Source organism: Pogoniulus pusillus, unplaced genomic scaffold (assembly GCF_015220805.1).
Source record: "Pogoniulus pusillus isolate bPogPus1 unplaced genomic scaffold, bPogPus1.pri scaffold_62_arrow_ctg1, whole genome shotgun sequence".
Classification (NCBI taxonomy): Eukaryota; Metazoa; Chordata; class Aves; order Piciformes; family Lybiidae; genus Pogoniulus; species Pogoniulus pusillus.
In genome coordinates this window covers 95,464-113,743 of record NW_026974712.1, presented here as the reverse complement: position 1 = coordinate 113,743, position 18,280 = coordinate 95,464, and the positions used below count along the sequence as shown (strand labels likewise).

General features: G+C 55.4%; 1 protein-coding gene across 1 annotated transcript; it reads left to right on the top strand.

The window, feature by feature from the left end:
* Window positions 1-1,710: 1,710 nt before the first annotated feature.
* LOC135174383 (C-type lectin domain family 17, member A-like) lies at window positions 1,711-17,995 on the top strand. Its single transcript, XM_064141659.1, has 9 exons — window positions 1,711-1,901; window positions 5,603-5,713; window positions 5,842-5,940; window positions 9,716-9,766; window positions 9,867-9,956; window positions 12,007-12,120; window positions 13,593-13,744; window positions 16,155-16,264; window positions 17,844-17,995. Exons 1-9 carry the CDS (start codon window positions 1,805-1,807, stop codon window positions 17,974-17,976), a joined length of 957 nt encoding a protein of 318 aa, XP_063997729.1. The 5' UTR covers window positions 1,711-1,804; the 3' UTR covers window positions 17,977-17,995.
* Window positions 17,996-18,280: the final 285 nt, after the last annotated feature.

Here is an 18,280-nt window from a genome sequence, read left to right as displayed (position 1 = left end):
TGAGGGACATCCTGGAGATGTTGGGGACCCTCCATGAGCCCCCCCACTGAGCAGACCACCCATGAGACCCCTCAGGGATCTCCTCAAGACATCCTGAGGGACATCCAGGAGATGTTGGGGACCCTCCATGAGCCCCCCCACTGAGCAGACCACCCATGAGACCCCTCAGGGACCTCCTCAGGACATCCTGAGGGACATCCAGGAGATGTTGGGGACCATCTCTGAGCCCCTCACTGAGCAGACCACCCATGAGACCCCTCAGGGACCTCCTCAAGGCATCCTGATGGACATCCAGGAGATGTTGGGGACCTTCCATGAGCCCCCCCACTGAGCAGACCACCCATGAGACCCCTCAGGGACCCCCTCAAGACAACCTGAGGGACATCCAGGAGATGTTGGGGACCCTCCATGAGCCCCCCCACTGAGCAGACCACCCATGAGACCCCTCAGGGACCTCCTCAGGACATCCTGAGGGACATCCAGGAGATGTTGGGGACCATCTCTGAGCCCCTCACTGAGCAGACCACCCATGAGACCCCTCAGGGACCTCCTCAAGACATCCTGAGGGACATCCAGGAGATGTTGGGGACCCTCCATGAGCCCCCCCATTGAGCAGACCACCCATGAGACCCCTCAGGGACCTCCTCAAGGCATCCTGAGGGACATCCAGGAGATGTTGGGGACCCTCCATGAGCCCCCCCACTGAGCAGACCACCCATGAGACCCCTCAGGGACCTCCTCAAGGCATCCTGAGGGACATCCTGGAGCCCAAGCACAGTTCCTCAAGGAGGACACTGCAAGAGAGCTCTGAGATGTCAATGAACCAACAAGAAGCCATGAGGAAGCCACCCAAGCTTCTCAGAAGCTTCAGAGCTCCTGAGCTTGCAAAGTTCTCCTCCTCTCTAGGAAATCTGAGATCTGAAACCTCAGCACTTCCTTCTCCACCCCACCCCAGCTTCTCCACCACCTCCTCCCTCCTCACCACCACTTCTCCACAGCCTCTTCTCCACAACCTCTTCTCCTCCACCACCTCTTTACCACCATCTCTTCACCTCCTCTTCTCCACCTCTTTACCTCCACCACAGCCTCTTCTCCACCATCACCTCTCCTCCACAACCTCTTCACCTCCTCTTCTCCACCTCTTTACCTCCACCACAACCTCTTCACTTCCTCTTCTCCCCCTCTTTACCTCCTCCACCACCTCTCCACCTCCTCTTCTCCACCTCCTCCACCTCCTCCACCTCCTCCTCCTCTCCACCTCCTCCTTTTCACCTCCTCCTCTCCACCTCCTCTTCTCCACCACCTCTCCACCTCCTCTCCACCACCTCTCCACCACCTCTCCACCACCTCTCCACCACCTCTCCACCACCTCTCCACCACCTCTCCACCACCTCTCCACCACCTCTCCACCTCCTCTTCTCCACCACCTTTTCACCTCCTCTTTTCCACCTCTCCACCTTCTCCATCTCCTTTTCACCTCCTCTTCTCCACCTCTCCACCTCCTCCACCTCTCCACCTCCTCCACCTCTCCACCTCTTTTTCTCCACCACCTCTCCACCTCCTTTTCACCTCCTCTTCTCCACCTCTCCACCTCTTTTCCTCCACCTCCTCTTCACCACCACCTTTTCACCTCCTCTTTCCACCACCTCTTCACCACCACCTCTTCCACCTCCTCTCCTCCACCTCATCCTCTCCACCCCCACCTCTCCTCCCCCTCTTCACCACAGCTTCTCCACCTCCTCTCCACCACAGCTTCTCCACCACAGCAACCAGAGACAAGATCAAGAAGACCAAAGGCTCCCAGATGTCCACAGAAGGTCCCAACAGCAGCTATGAGAAATGGGACCTCATGGAGGGGATGGAGCTGGAGAAGGAAGAGCAAAGGAAAGGACCTAAAGAAGGTGAGAGGCAGCCTTGAGGACCTCTTTGAGTCATGAAAATGGAAGGTTTCAGGGTTTTGGACACATTTTCACTTCCATCTTCTGCCTCCTGGGTTGGGGCAGAATTGAGGAACAAGGTTTTGAGGCTGGGGAAACATCTGGAGATGTTGGGTTGGGCTCCAGCTGCTTGTTCCTTGCTGTTGGGATGATTTCTGTCATTTTTGGACCTCATTTCATTCACTTTTGTCCTCATTTCCTTCGACTTGGACCTAATATCTTCATTTTGGCCCAAATTTCCTTCATTTTGGCCCAAATTTCCTTCATTTTGGCCCAAATTTCCTTCATTTTGGCCCAAATTTCCTTCATTTTGGCCCAAATTTCCTTCATTTTGATCCAAATCTCTTTGAATTTGGTCAAAGTTGCTTTGAATTTGGTCCAAAATTCTTTGCTGTTGGTTTTGGTCAAAAGGTCTTCATTTGAGTCCTAATTTCTTTGAATCTGGTCCTAATTTCTTTGAATTTGGCCCAAATTTCTTTGAATTTGGTCAAAGTTGCTTTGAATTTGGTCCTAAATTCTTTGCTGTTGCTCTTGGTCAAAATGTCCTCATTTGAGTCCTAATTTCTTTCAACTTGGACCTAATTTCTTTGAATTTGGTCCAAATTTCTTTCATTTTGCTCCAAATCTCTTTGAATTTGGTCAAAGTTGCTTTGAATTTGGTCCAAAATTCTTTGCTGTTGGTTTTGGTCAAAAGGTCTTCATTTGAGTCCTAATTTATTTGAATTTGGTCCTAATTTATTTGAATTTGGTCCTAATTTATTTGAATCTGGTCCTAATTTATTTGAATCTGGTCCTAATTTCTTTGAATTTGGCCTAAATTTCTTTGAATTTGGTCAAAGTTGCTTTGAATTTGGTCCAAAATTCTTTGCTGTTGGTCTTGGTCAAAATGTCCTCATTTGAGTCCAAATTTCTTTCATTTTGGTCCTAATTTCTTTCATTTTGCCCCAATTTTCTTTCATTTTGCTCCAAATCTCTTTGAATTTGGTCAAAATTGCTTTGAATTTGGTCCAAAATTCTTTGCTGTTGGTTTTGGTCAAAATGTCCTCATTTGAGTCCTAATTTCTTTGAATTTGGTCAAAGTTGCTTTGAATTTGGTCCAAAAGTCTTTGCTGTTTGTCTTAGTCAAAATGACTTCATTTTGCCCCAAATTTCTTCCATTTTGCCCCAAATTTCTTCCATTTTGCCCCAAATTTCTTCCATTTTGCCCCAAATTTCTTCCATTTTGGTCCAAATTTCTTCCATTTTGGTCCAAATTTCTTCCATTTTGCCCCAAATTTCTTCCATTTTGGTCCAATTCTCATTGAATTTGGTCAAAGTTGCTTTGAATTTGGTCCAAAATTCTTTGCTGTTGGTTTTGGTCAAAAGGTCTTCATTTGAGTCCTAATTTCTTTCAACTTGGACCTAATTTCTTTCATTTTGCCCCAAATTTCTTTCATTTTGGTCCTAATTTCTTTGAATTTGGTCAAAGTTGCTTTGAATTTGGTCCTAAATTCTTTGCTGCTGCTCTTGGTCAAAATGTCCTCATTTGAGTCCTAATTTCTTTCAACTTGGACCTAATTTCTCTGAATTTGATCCAAATTTCTTTGAATTTGGTCCAAATTTCTTTCATTTTGCTCCAAATCTCTTTGAATTTGGTCAAAATTGCTTTGAATTTGGTCCAAAATTCTTTGATGTTGGTCTTGGTCAAAATGTCCATACTTGAGTCCTAATCTCTTTGAATTTGCCCCAAATCTCTTTGAATTTGCCCCAAATCTCTTTGAATTTGCCCCAAATCTCTTTGAATTTGCCCCAAATCTCTTTGAATTTGCCCCAAATCTCTTTGAATTTGCCCCAAATCTCTTTGAATTTGCCCCAAATCTCTTTGAATTTGCCCCAAATCTCTTTCATTTTGCCCCAAATCTCTTTGAATTTGCCCCAAAATCCTTTGATGTTGGTCAAAATGTCCTCATTTGAGTCCTAATTTCTTTCATTTTGGTCCTAATTTCTTTCATTTTGGTTCAAATTGGGGGGTGGGGACAGGCTCTGGGGGCCAGGATGGGTGGGGGGGGGACAGGTTCTGCTCCCTGGGCAGCAATGGATGGAAGCTGCAGCACAGCACAGGAGGTTCCAGCTGTGCCCCAGGGGGAACCTCTTTGCTGGAAGGCTCCCAGAGCCCTGGCACAGGCTGCCCAGAGAGGTTGTGGAGTCTCCTTCTCTGGAGCCTTCCCAGCCCTGTCTGGATGTGCTCCTCTGTGATCTGTGTCCTGCTCTGGCAGGGAGGGGGGGAGGAGGTTGGGACTGGTTGATCTCTTTGGGTCCCTTCCAACCCTTAACATTGATCCTGTGGTTTGAGTGGTGATGGAACCACTCCAGAGCTCATTTTGAGGTCAAATCTCCCTTCTTGGAAGGCTCTCCTTGATGAAAAGATCCCTTTGGGAGCTGTCACTTCACACACACACACACACAGCATCACCAAGGGTGGAAGAGACCTCATAGATCATCAAGTCCAACCCTTTAGCACAGAGCTCAAGGCCACACCATGGCACCAAGTGCCTCATCCAGGCTTGGCTGCAGCACCTCCAGGGATGGTGACTCCAGCACCTCCCTGGGCAGCCCATTCCAATGCCAATCACTCTCTCTGCCAGGAACTTCCTCCTCACAGCCAGCCTAGACCTGCCCTGGCACAGCTTGAGGCTGTGTCCCCTTCTTCTGTTGCTGCTTGCCTGGCAGCAGAGCCCAACCCCAGCTGGCTACAGCCTCTCTGCAGGCAGCTGCAGGCAGCAATGAGCTCTGCCCTGAGCCTCCTCTGCTGCAGGCTGCACCCCCCCAGCTCCCTCAGCCTCTCCTCACAGGGCTGTGCTCCAGGCCCCTCCCCAGCCTTGCTGCCCTGCTCTGGGCACCTGCCAGCACCTCAACAGCTCTCTTGAATTGAGGGACCCAGACCTGGACACAGCACTGCAGGGGTGGCCTGAGCAGTGCTGAGCACAGGGGCAGAAGAACCTCCCTTGTCCTGCTGCCCACACTGCTCCTGAGCCAGCCCAGGATGCCATTGGCTCTGCTACCCACCTGGGCACACTGCTCCTGAGCCAGCCCAGGATGCCATTGGCTCTGCTGCCCACCTGGGCACACTGCTGGCTCAGCTTCAGCTCCTCTCTCCCAGCACCCCCAGGTCCCTTTCCTCCTGGCTGCTCTCAGCCACTCTGTCCCCAGCCTGCAGTGCTGCTTGGGGTTGTTGTGGCCAAAGTGCAGAACCTGCCCTTGGCCTTGATCAATCTCATCCCCTTGGCCTCTGCCCACCCATGCAGCCTGGCCAGGTCCCTCTGCAGGGCTCTCCTCCCCTCCAACAGCTCCACAGCTGCTCCTAGCTTGGTGTCATCTGCAAACTCACTGCTGCTGGACTCAATCCCCTGCTCCAGCTCATCACTAAAGATACTGAGCAGGACTGTGCCCAGCACTGCTCCCTGGGGCACACCACTGGTGCCAGCTGCCAGCTGGCTGTGGCACCATTCCCCACCACTCCCTGGGCTCATCCCTCCAGCCACTTCCTAACCCAACTCAGAGTGTTGCCATCCAAGCCATGGGCTGACAGCTTAGCCAGCAGCTTGCTGGGGGGGGGGGGGGGGGGACACACACAGTGTCAAAGGCCTTGCTGAAGTCCAACTTGGGCTTGTTCCACCTCCTTTCAGTGCTCTTCAGCCTGCCCTGCCCTGCAGAGAGAGCCATTGGGTTGCTCTACCTCCTTCTGGCCCTCACCTTGGTGCTCTTCACAGCTCTCACCATCGTCAACCTCCGCAGAGGTGAGTGGGGGTTGGGTCCCACTCCCCATCACTCGAGTGGAAACACCAAAGGATGGAGCAAGAAAGTGGCTGCCAGGCAGGATGGAAGCCCAGGCCTGGCTCTTAACCCCTCTCTTCTTCTCTCTCAGTCTCCTCAGCCTGGGCAGCACTGGAAGAAGCTCAGATGAGGACCAAGAGCATCCACGCCGCAGCTTGGCACAACCTCTCTGAGGTCCAACAAGCCTTGGGTAGGGCTTTGGAACCTCCAAACCTCTCTAAAGAGATTTTTTTCCCCCCCTCTGGGATGTTTCTTCCCCCCTCTGGGATGTATTTCCCTCTCTCTGGGATGTTTTTCCCCCCTCTGGGATGTTTTTCCCCCCTCTGGGATGTTTTTCCCCCCCTCTGGGATGTTTTCCCCCCCTCTGGGATGTTTTTTCCCCCCTCTGGGATGTTTTTTCCCCCCTCTGGGATGTTTCTTCCCCCTCTGGGATGTTTTTCCCCCCCTTTGGGATGTCTTTTCCCCCCCCCGGGATGTTTTTCCCCCCCCTCTGGGATGTCTTTCCCCCCCCTCTGGGATGTTTTTCCCCCTCTCTGGGATGTTTTTCCCCCTCTCTGGGATGTTTCTCCCCCCTCTGGGATGTCTTTCCCCCTCTCTGGGATGTTTCTTCCCCCTCTGGGATGTCTTTCCCCCCCTCTGGGATGTCTTTCCCCCCCCTCTGGGATGTTTCTCCCCCCTCTGGGATGTCTTTCCCCCCCTCTGGGATGTTTCTCCCCCCTCTGGGATGTCTTTCCCCCCCTCTGGGATGTCTTTCCCCCCCTCTGGGACGTTTTTCCCCCCCTCTGGGATGTTTTCCCCCCCCCCTCTGGGATGTTTTCCCCCCCCCTCTGGGATGTTTTTCCCCCCCTCTGGGATGTTTCTTCCCCCCCTCTGGGATGTTTTCCCCCCCCTCTGGGATGTTTTCCCCCCCCTCTGGGATGTTTTTCCCCCCCCTCTGGGATGTTTTTCCCCCCCTCTGGGATGTTTTCCCCCCCCTCTGGGATGTTTCTTCCCCCCCCTCTGGGATGTTTCCCCCCCCCCTCTGGGATGTTTTCCCCCCCCCCTCTGGGATGTTTTCCCCCCCCTCTGGGATGTTTTTCCCCCCCTCTGGGATGTTTTCCCCCCCCCTCTGGGATGTTTTCCCCCCCCCTCTGGGATGTTTTTCCCCCCCCTCTGGGATGTTTTTCCCCCCCCTCTGGGATGTTTCTTCCCCCCTCTGGGATGTTTTCCCCCCCCTCTGGGATGTTTCTTCCCCCCCTCTGGGATGTTTTCCCCCCCCTCTGGGATGTTTCTTCCCCCCTCTGGGATGTTTTCCCCCCCCTCTGGGATGTTTTTCCCCCCCTCTGGGATGTTTTCCCCCCCCCTCTGGGATGTTTCTTCCCCCCCTCTGGGATGTTTCTCCCCCCCCTCTGGGATGTTTTTCCCCCCCTCTGGGATGTTTTCCCCCCCCCTCTGGGATGTCTTTCCCCCTCTCTGGGATGTCTTTCCCCCCCTCTGGGATGTCTTTCCCCCCCCCTCTGGGATGTTTTCCCCCCCCCTCTGGGATGTCTTTCCCCCCCCCTCTGGGATGTCTTTCCCCCCCCTTCTGGGATGTCTTTCCCCCCCCCCTCTGGGATGTTTCCCCCCCCCCTCTGGGATGTTTTTCCCCCCCTCTGGGATGTTTTCCCCCCCCCCTCTGGGATGTCTTTCCCCCTCTCTGGGATGTTTTTCCCCCCCTCTGGGATGTTTTCCCCCCCCCCTCTGGGATGTCTTTCCCCCCCTCTGGGATGTCTTTTCCCCCCTCTGGGATGTTTTTCCCCCCCCTCTGGGATGTTTCTTCCCCCCCTCTGGGATGTTTCTTTCCCCCCCTCTGGGATGTCTTTCCCCCCCTCTGGGATGTTTCTCCCCCCCCTCTGGGATGTTTCTCCCCCCCCCTCTGGGATGTTTCTTCCCCCCTCTGGGATGTTTCTTCCCCCCTCTGGGATGTTTCTTCCCCCCTCTGGGATGTCTTTCCCCCCCTCTGGGATGTTTTTTCCCCCCTCTGGGATGTTTCTCCCCCCCCCTCTGGGATGTTTCTTCCCCCCTCTGGGATGTTTCTTCCCCCCTCTGGGATGTCTTTCCCCCCCTCTGGGATGTTTTCCCCCCCCCTCTGGGATGTTTTCCCCCCCCTCTGGGATGTTTTCCCCCCCCCTCTGGGATGTTTTCCCCCCCCTCTGGGATGTCTTTTCCCCCCCCTCTGGGATGTTTTCCCCCCCCTCTGGGATGTTTTTCCCCCCCCTCTGGGATGTTTCTCCCCCCCTCTGGGATGTTTTCCCCCCCCCCCTCTGGGATGTCTTTCCCCCCCTCTGGGATGTCTTTCCCCCCTCTGGGATGTCTTTCCCCCCCTCTGGGATGTCTTTCCCCCCTCTGGGATGTCTTTCCCCCCCTCTGGGATGTTTTTCCCCCCCCTCTGGGATGTCTTTCCCCCCCCCTCTGGGATGTTTTTCCCCCCCCTCTGGGATGTTTTCCCCCCCTCTCTGGGATGTCTTTTCCCCCCCCTCTGGGATGTCTTTCCCCCCCTCTGGGATGTTTTTCCCCCCCCTCTGGGATGTTTTTCCCCCCCCTCTGGGATGTTTTCCCCCCCCTCTGGGATGTCTTTCCCCCCTCTGGGATGTCTTTCCCCCCCCTCTGGGATGTTTTTCCCCCCCCCTCTGGGATGTCTTTCCCCCCCCCTCTGGGATGTTTTTCCCCCCCCTCTGGGATGTTTTCCCCCCCCTCTGGGATGTCTTTCCCCCCTCTGGGATGTCTTTCCCCCCCTCTGGGATGTTTTCCCCCCCTCTCTGGGATGTCTTTCCCCCCTCTGGGATGTTTTCCCCCCCTCTCTGGGATGTCTTTCCCCCCTCTGGGATGTTTTCCCCCCCCTCTGGGATGTCTTTCCCCCCCCCTCTGGGATGTCTTTCCCCCCCCCTCTGGGATGTTTTTCCCCCCCCCTCTGGGATGTTTTCCCCCCCCTCTGGGATGTCTTTCCCCCCTCTGGGATGTCTTTCCCCCCCTCTGGGATGTTTTCCCCCCCTCTCTGGGATGTCTTTCCCCCCTCTGGGATGTTTTCCCCCCCCTCTGGGATGTCTTTCCCCCCTCTGGGATGTCTTTCCCCCCCTCTGGGATGTTTTTCCCCCCCCTCTGGGATGTTTTTCCCCCCCCTCTGGGATGTTTTCCCCCCCCTCTGGGATGTCTTTCCCCCCTCTGGGATGTCTTTCCCCCCCTCTGGGATGTTTTTCCCCCCCCTCTGGGATGTCTTTCCCCCCCCCTCTGGGATGTTTTTCCCCCCCCCTCTGGGATGTTTTCCCCCCCCTCTGGGATGTCTTTCCCCCCTCTGGGATGTCTTTCCCCCCCTCTGGGATGTTTTCCCCCCCTCTCTGGGATGTCTTTCCCCCCCTCTGGGATGTTTTCCCCCCCTCTCTGGGATGTCTTTCCCCCCTCTGGGATGTTTTCCCCCTCTCTGGGATGTCTTTCCCCCTCTCTGGGATGTCTTTCCCCCCCCCTGGGATGTTTCTTCCCCCCCTCTGGGATGTCTTTCCCCCCCTCTGAGATGTCTTTCCCCCCCTCTGGGATGTTTTCCCCCCTCTCTTGGATCGTTTTCCCCCCTCTGGGATGTTTTCCCCCCCCTCTGGGATGTTTTTTCCCCCCTCTCTTGGATCTTTTCCCCCCCCTCTGGGATGTTTCCCCCCCCCTCTGGGATGTTTTCCCCCCCCCTCTGGGATGTCTTTTCCCCCCCCTCTGGGATGTTTTTCCCCTCTCTGGGATATCTTTTCCCCCCCTCTGGGATGTCTTTCCCCCCCTCTGGGATGTCTTTTCCCCCCTCTGGGATGTCTTTTCCCCCCTCTGGGATGTCTTTCCCCCCCTCTGGGACGTCTTTCCCCCCCCTCTGGGATGTTTTTCCCCCCCTGGGATGTTTTTTCTCATCCCAAAGAGGACCCCAAGAGGCTCCAAGGCTTGGCTGAAGCTTTCTCCTCTTCCTTTCCTTGCAGACCTCCAACTCTCCAACCACCTCCAGGCCCTCAGCAGTCAACTTCTGAATGGTACCTCCAGGAACCCAAGACATTGGGGCAGGATCTTGAGCCTTGAGGAGAAGCAGGGGGGCCAAGAGGAGGTCTGCAATGAACCTTTTCCACCTTCCAGTGTCCCAAGAAATGGAGAAGCTGCAGAGGGAAGCAGCACAGGGCAGAGAGGAAGGAGGGAAGGAGCTGGAGGATCGCATCAGGGCCCTGGGTGAGGACCTGATTTGGGTGGGAAATGCTCCCAAGGAGGCTTTGTCCTCCACTCCCAACCCTTTGGGTCTGGGCTGCATGTTCCAAAGAGGTCCTGTGAGGTCCTTCAGGAGGACTTGAAGAGGTTTTGCTGACTTTGAGATCTTCCCAAGTGTAAAACTGAAGGGGAAAAGATCTTTTAAGGGAGGGGTTAAAAACACCACTCAAAGCCTTTCTGTGATGCAAGTTGAGTTGGGGTGGGTTGCTCTGAGTGCCCCTGGGCAGTGCCAGGCTGCAGAGCTGGGGCAGAGGCAGGTGCTGAGGTGTGAGAGCTGCTGTGAGTGCCCCTGGGCAGTGCCAGGCTGCAGAGCTGGGGCAGAGGCAGCTGCTGAGGTGTGAGAGCTGCTGTGAGTGCCCCTGGGCAGTGGCAGGCTGCAGAGCTGGGGCAGAGGCAGGTGCTGAGGTGTGAGAGCTGCTGTGAGTGCCCCTGGGCAGTGCCAGGCTGCAGAGCTGGGGCAGAGGCAGGTGCTGAGGTGTGAGAGCTGCTCTGAGTGCCCCTGGGCAGTGCCAGGCTGCAGAGCTGGGGCAGAGGCAGGTGCTGAGGTGTGAGAGCTGCTCTGAGTGCCCCTGGGCAGTGGCAGGCTGCAGAGCTGGGGCAGAGGCAGGTGCTGAGGTGTGAGAGCTGCTGTGAGTGCCCCTGGGCAGTACCAGGCTGCAGAGCTGGGGCAGAGGCAGGTGCTGAGGTGTGAGAGCTGCTGTGAGTGCCCCTGGGCAGTGGCAGGCTGCAGAGCTGGGGCAGAGGCAGGTGCTGAGGTGTGAGAGCTGCTCTGAGTGCCCCTGGGCAGTGGCAGGCTGCAGAGCTGGGGCAGAGGCAGGTGCTGAGGTGTGAGAGCTGCTGTGAGTGCCCCTGGGCAGTACCAGGCTGCAGAGCTGGGGCAGAGGCAGGTGCTGAGGTGTGAGAGCTGCTGTGAGTGCCCCTGGGCAGTGGCAGGCTGCAGAGCTGGGGCAGAGGCAGGTGCTGAGGTGTGAGAGCTGCTCTGAGTGCTCCTGGGCAGTGCCAGGCTGCAGAGCTGGGGCAGAGGCAGGTGCTGAGGTGTGAGAGCTGCTCTGAGTGCCCCTGGGCAGTGCCAGGCTGCAGAGCTGGGGCAGAGGCAGGTGCTGAGGTGGCAGCAGGCCAAGGGCAGGCTCCTGGCCCTGGGCAGGGAGGAACAAGCTCCTGCCCCAGCGCATGGAGGGAGGGAGGCAGCTGCTGGCAAGCAACTGGCAGTGCTGGAGGGCACCAAGGTGGGCAGGAGGCAGCAAAGTGGTCAGGAAGGTCCCCAAGAGGCACTGCTGAGGTGGGGGAGAAGGGCATGAGGAAGAGTGTGGGCAGCAGGGCACAGAGGGAGCTGCTGCTGCCCCTCTGCTGTGCCCCTGCCAGGGCCAGGTGGGAGCTGCCCAGCTGCAGGGCGCAGGAGCTGCTGGGGAGAGAGCTCAGCTGAGGGCACCTCTCTGGGTGCTGCTGGTGGTGCCCAGGGGCACTGCTGGCTCAGCCTTTGGACTTGATGACCTCGAAAGGGACTTGATGACCTCCAAAGGGACTTGAGGACCTCAAAAGGGACTTGAGGACCTCGAAAGGGACTTGAGGACCTCCAAAGGGACTCGATGACCTCCAAAGGGACTTGATGACCTCAAAAGGGACTTGAGGACCTCGAAAGGGACTTGAGGACCTCAAAAGGGACTTGAGGACCTCGAAAGGGACTTGAGGACCTCCAAAGGGACTTGAGGACCTCGAAAGGGACTTGAGGACCTCCAAAGGGACTTGAGGACCTCCAAAGGGACTTGAGGACCTCGAAAGGGACTTGATGACCTCCAAAGCCTTCCCCAAGCAGAAGCAGTCTTTGATTCCCTGAAGTTTCACTGCTTGCATTTCTGGAGCTCGACGTCCCCGAAGCAGAACTCTGCAGCATCAGCAGGGCCAGAAAAGCACCAAAAGGAGGAAAAAGCAAAGGAGAAGAGATCCTAAAAATGCTGATTTTTGTGGTTTTGGGTTGGTTTTTTTATACCCCATTTTAACCTTCTCTTCCTGGCAGAGGACCAAGACCTTCTGAAGCCACTCCTGCAGCAGCTGGAGGAGATGAGGCAGGAGCAGAACCGCTCCTTGGTGTCCTTGGAGGCAGCGCTGGAGGCTGTGCACAACCTCTCTGGTGAGGATCAGTGACCAGGTTGATCCCAGGGAATCAGAGAAGCACAGAGCCAGGCAGGTTGGAAGAGAGCTCCAAGCTCAGCCAGCCCAACCTAGCACCCAGCCCTGCCCAACCAACCAGAGCATGGCACTCAGTGCCCCAGCCAGGCTTGGCTGCAACACCTCCAGCCATGGGCACTGCACCACCTCCCTGGGCAGCCCATTCCAGTGCCAATCACTCTCTCTGCCAACAACTTCCTCCTCACAGCCAGCCTAGACCTGCCCTGGCACAGCTTGAGGCTGTGTCCCCTTCTTCTGGCGCTGGTTGCCTGGCAGCAGAGCCCAACCCCAGCTGGCTACAGCCTCCCTGCAGGCAGCTGCAGGCAGCAATGAGCTCTGCCCTGAGCCTCCTCTGCTGCAGGCTGCACCCCCCCAGCTCCCTCAGCCTCTCCTCACAGGGCTGTGCTCCAGGCCCCTCCCCAGCCTTGGCAGAGGGGTGCAGCCAATGGCATCCTGGGCTGGCTCAGGAGCAGTGTGCCCAGGTGGGCAGCAGAGCCAATGGCATCCTGGGCTGCATCAGGAGCAGTGTGCCCAGGTGGGCAGCAGAGCCAGTGGCATCCTGGGCTGGCTGAGGAGCAGTGTGGGCAGCAGGACAAGGGAGGTTCTTCTGCCCCTGTGCTCAGCACTGCTCAGGCCACCCCTTGAGTGCTGTGTCCAGTTCTGGGCCCCTCAATTCAAGAGAGATGTTGAGGTGCTGGAAGGTGCCAGCCAAGGATGCCATTGGCTCTGTTGCCTACCTGGGCACACTGCTCCTGAGCCAGCCCAGGATGCCATTGGCTCTGCTGCCCACCTGGGCACACTGCTCCTGATGCAGCCCAGGATGCCATTGGCTCTGCTGCCCACCTGGGCACACTGCTCCTGAGCCAACCCAGGATGCCATTGGCTCTGCTGCCCACCTGGGCACACTGCTCCTGAGCCAGCCCAGGATGCCATTGGCTCTCTTGGCCACCTGGGCACACTGCTCCTGAGCCAGCCCAGGATGCCATTGGCTCTCTTGGCCACCTGGGCACACTGCTCCTGAGCCAGCCCAGGATGCCATTGGCTCTCTTGGCCACCTGCCCACACTGCTCCTGAGCCAGCCCAGGATGCCATTGGCTCTGCTGCCCACCTGGGCACACTGCTGGCTCCTGATTCAGCCCAGGATGCCATTGGCTCTGCTGCCCACCTGGGCACACTGCTCCTGAGCCAGCCCAGGATGCCATTGGCTCTGCTGCCCACCTGGGCACACTGCTGCCTCCTCTTCAGCTCCTCTCTCCCAGCACCCCCAGGTCCCTTTCCTCCTGGCTGCTCTCAGCCCCTCAGTCCCCAGCCTGTAGCACTGCTTGGGGTTGTTGTGGCCAAAGTGCAGATCCCTGCCCTTGGCCTTGCTCAATCTCATCCCATTGGCCTCATTCCCTATTTTTCCCTCCTTATTTTCCACCCCTTTCCCCTCAGGGATCCTCTGCACTCGATGCCCTCCTGGCTGGCTGCAGTTTGCCAGGACCTGCTACTACTTCTCCACCACCACCAAGCCCTGGCTGCAGGCTAAGGACTTCTGTGCTGAGCTCGGTGCTCACTTGGTTGTTGTTGAGAGTGAGCAGGAAAATGTGAGTGGAGAATTCCCAGGAAAACCCAGAAAATCCTCTCAAACCTCCAGAAGAGCCTTGAAAATTGCAGAGAATCCCAGAAAGTTCCAGGAAAATCCCTGGAAGTCCTCTAAACTGCCACAAAAGTCACTCCAAATCCTAGTAAAATGCCATAAAATTCCAGGAAGCTCCCACAAAATCCTATAAAGCTCCCACAGAATCCTATAAAGCTCCCACAGAATCCCAGAAAATGCCACAAAGTCCCTCAAAATCCTATTAAAATGCCATAAAATTCCAGGAAACTCCCACAAAATCCTATAAAATGCCACAAAGTCACTCAAAATCCTATTAAAATGTCATTAAATGCCATTCAAATCCCACAAAATTCCATAAAATCTCATCAAATGTCATAAAATTCTGTTAAAATCCCACAAAAATCCATAAAATTCCACCAAAATTGCATAAAATTCCATTGAAATCCCACAAAATTCCATAAAATCTCATCAAATGTCATAAATTTCCATTAAAATCCCAAAAAATTCCATAAAATTCCACCAAAATTCCATAAAATTCCATTGAAATCCCACAAAATTCCTTAAAATCTCCTCAAATGTCATAAATTTCCATTAAAATCCCACAAAATTCCATAAAAACTCATCAGATTTCATAAAATTCCATTAAAATTCCATTAAATTTCATTAACATCCCACAAAATTCCATAAAATTCCATTGAAATCCCACAAAATTCCATAAAATCTCATCAAATGTCATAAAATTCCCTTAAAATTCCATAAAATGTCATCAAATGTCATAAAATTCCATTGAAATCCCACAAAATTCCATAAAATCTTATCAAATGTCATAAAATTCCATTAAAACCCCACAAAATTCCATAAAATTCCATTGAAATCCCACAAAATTCCATAAAATCTCATCAGTCATAAAATTCCCTTAAAATTCCATTAAAATCCCACAAAATTCCATAAAATTCCATTAAAATATCACAAAATTCCATTAAAACTCATCAGATTTCATAAAATTCCATCAAAATCCTACAAAATTCCATAAAATTTCATCAAATGTCATAAAATTCTATTGAAATCCCACAAAATTCCATAAAAACTCATCAAATTCCATAAAATTCCATTGAAATCCCACATAATTCCATAAAATTCCATTAAAATCTCACAAAATTCCATTAAATCTCATCAAATGTCATAAAATTCCATAAAATCTCATCATATTTCATAAAATTCCATCAAAATCCTACAAAATTCCATTAAATCTCATAAAATGTCATAAAATTCCATTGAAATCCCACAAAATTCCATAAAATTCCATTAAAATCTCACAAAATTCCATAAAATTTCCATTAAAATCCCACAAAATTCCATAAAATCCCATAAAATTCCATAAATCCCCACAAAATCCCAGAAAATGCCCTTAAAATGCCCTGAAATTCCATAAGAGGTCCTAAAATCTCCATGAAATCTCACAGAATTCCATCAAATCCCACACCCCCCCCCAAAATCCCATGGAAATGCCCTTAAACCCCATGAAATTCCACAAAAGTCCTAAGATCCCACACAATGCCAGGAAGCCACCTAAAAATCTCCTTGAAATCCCACAAAATTCCATGAAATCCCAACACAATTCCATAGAAATCCACTTGATCCCAGAAAAACTGGGAAGAGAATCCCCAATTCCATGAGCTCAGAGGAATTTTAGACTGCACAAATTTGGAGGTGAGGAAACTCCCCCAAAAGAGCTACAAAAATCCCTTCCCAACCTCAGGAATCCCTTCCCAACCCCAGGAATCCCTTCCCAACCCCAGGAATCCCTTCCCAACCTCAGGAATCCCTTCCCAATTCCATGGATCCCTTCCAACCCTTCCCTGGGTCCCTACCAAGGTTCCACATCCCCATCTTGATCTCACTTTGCTCCCTGCTGCCCTCCCTCCTCCCCACCATCTTTCCCCATCCTCTTCCTCTCCCCTTCCTGATGCTTCCCCAGGAATCCCTTCCCAACCCCAGGAATCCTTTCCCAACCCCAGGAATCCTTTCCCAATTCCATGGATCCCTTCCAACCCTTCCCTGGGTCCCCACCAAGGTTCCAGATCCCCATTTTGGCCTCACTTTGCCCCCTGCTGCCTTCCCTCCTCCCCACCTCTCTCCACCACCTTTCCCCATCCTCTTCCTCCTCCCATCCTGATGCTTCCCCAGGAATCCCTTCCCAACCCCAGGAATCCTTTCCCACTTCCATGCATCCCTTCCAACCCTTCCCTGGGTCCCCACCAAGGTTCCACATCCCCATTTTGGCCTCACTTTGGCCCCTGCTGCCCTCCCTCCTCCCCTCCTCTCTCCACCACCTTTCCCCATCCTCTTCCTCTCCCCTTCCCGATGCTTCCCATGGGATTTCTCCCTGTTCCCAGAAGTTCCTGGCCAATCAGGTCATGCAGAACAGAGTCTTCTGGCTGGGCCTGGCTGACACTCACCAGGAGGGCCACTGGCAGTGGCTGGGAGGTGCTTCCCTCTCCCTCTCGTGAGTCCTCCTCTTGCCTGCAGCCAGCAGAAGTCACCCCAGAAAGTCCTCCTCGGCCTCGGGGGTCGAGGCTGCAGCAGAGGAGGCTGAGGGGAAGGGTCTGGATGGGGAGGGGAAGGGTCTGGAGGAGGGGAAGGGTCTGGATGGGGAGGGGAAGGGTCTGGAGGAGGGGAAGGGTCTGGATGGGGAGGGGAAGGGTCTGGATGGGGAGGGGAAGGGTCTGGATGGGGAGAGGAAGGGTCTGGATGGGAAGGGGAAGGGTCTGGATGGGGGGAGGAAGGGTCTGGAGGAGAAGGGGGAAGGGTCTGGATGGGGAGAGGAAGGGTCTGGAGGGGGAAGGAGAAGGGTCTGGAGGAGGAGAGGAAGGGTCTGGATGGGGAGGGGAAGGGTCTGGAGGGGGAAGGAGAAGGGTCTGGAGGAGGAGAGGAAGGGTCTGGATGGGGAGGGGAAGGGTCTGGAGGAGGATTGGAAGGGTCTGGAGGGGGGAAGGGTCTGGAGGAGGAGGGGAAGAGGCTGGAGGGGGGAAGGGTCTGGAGGAGGAAGGGAAGGGTCTGGAGGAGGTGGGGAAGGGTCTGGAGGGGGGAAGGGTCTGGAGGAGGAGGGGAAGGGTTTGGATGGGGAGGGGAAGGGTCTGGATGGGGAGGGGAAGGGTCTGGATGGGGAGAGGAAGGGTCTGGATGGGGAGGGGAAGGGTCTGGATGGGGAGAGGAAGGGTCTGGAGGAGGAGGGGAAGGATCTGGAGGAGGGGAAGGATTGGGAGGAGGTGGGGAAGGGTCTGGAGGAGGTAGGGAAGGGTCTGGAGGGGGGAAGGGTCTGGAGGGGGAAGGGGAAGGGTCTGGAGGAGAAGGGGAAGGGTCTGGAGGGGGAGGGGATGGGTCTGGAGGAGGAGGGATGTGGAGGGAGAGGGGAGGGGTCTCGATGGGGAGGGGAAGGGTATGGAGGAGGTGGGGAAGGTCTGGAGGAGGGGGAGGGGAAGGGTTTGGAGGGAGGGGGGAAGATTGCTGCTGGCACCGTGGAGCCTGCAGGAGAGCAGCCCCAGAGGGCATCTTCTCCATGCTGGGCAGGAGCTGCAGGGCAGGGGGCATGGGGCTGGGGCTGGGCACTGCTCAGGGCTGGGCACTGCTGAGCGCTGGGCAGGGAGGGGCCGAGTGGCACAGGCTGGGTGGCTCCAGCAGCTGGCACTGCTGGCTTGGCCCAGGCTGGCACTGCTGGCTTGGCCCCAGGCTGGCACCGCTGGCATGGTCCCAGGCTGGCTTGGCCCCCGGCTGGCACTGCTGGCTTGGCCCCAGACTGGCACCGCTGGCTTGGCCCAGGCTGGCACTGCTGGCTTGGTCCCAGGCTGGCTTGGCCCCAGGCTGGCACCGCTGGCTTGGCCCCCGGCTGGCACTGCTGGCTTGGCCCCAGACTGGCACCGCTGGCTTGGCCCAGGCTGGCACTGCTGGCTTGGTCCCAGGCTGGCTTGGCCCCAGGCTGGCACCGCTGGCTTGGCCCCAGACTGGCACCGCTGGCTTGGCCCCAGGCTGGCAGCGCTCTGGGGCAGAGCTCCGTGCCCGGGCTGAGGTCTGTGTCCTGCTGGCAGCTTCTGGGACAGAGGAGAACCAAACAACGCAGGGCAGCAGGGCGAGGACTGTGCCACCCTCCTGAGCAGCGGCTTCTGGAACGACGTCTCCTGTGCCAGCAGCGCAGCCTGGGTCTGCGAGAGAGCCTGCTAGGGGTGGGCACGGCAGGGCAGGGCAGAGGAGGGTAGGGCAGGGCAAAGCAGGGCAGAGGAGGGCAGGGCAGGGCAGGGCAGAGGAGGGTAGGGCAGGGCAGGGCAGAGGAGGGTAGGGCAGGGTAGGGCAGGGCAGAGGAGGGTAGAGCAGGGTAGGGCAGGGCAGGGCAGAGGAGTGTAGGGCAGGGTAGGGCAGGGCAGGGCAGAGAAGGGCAGGGCAGGGTAGGGCAAAGCAGGGCAGGGCAAAGCAGGGCAGGGCAGGGCAGAGGAGGACAGGGCAGAGCAGGGCAGGGCAAAGCAGGGTA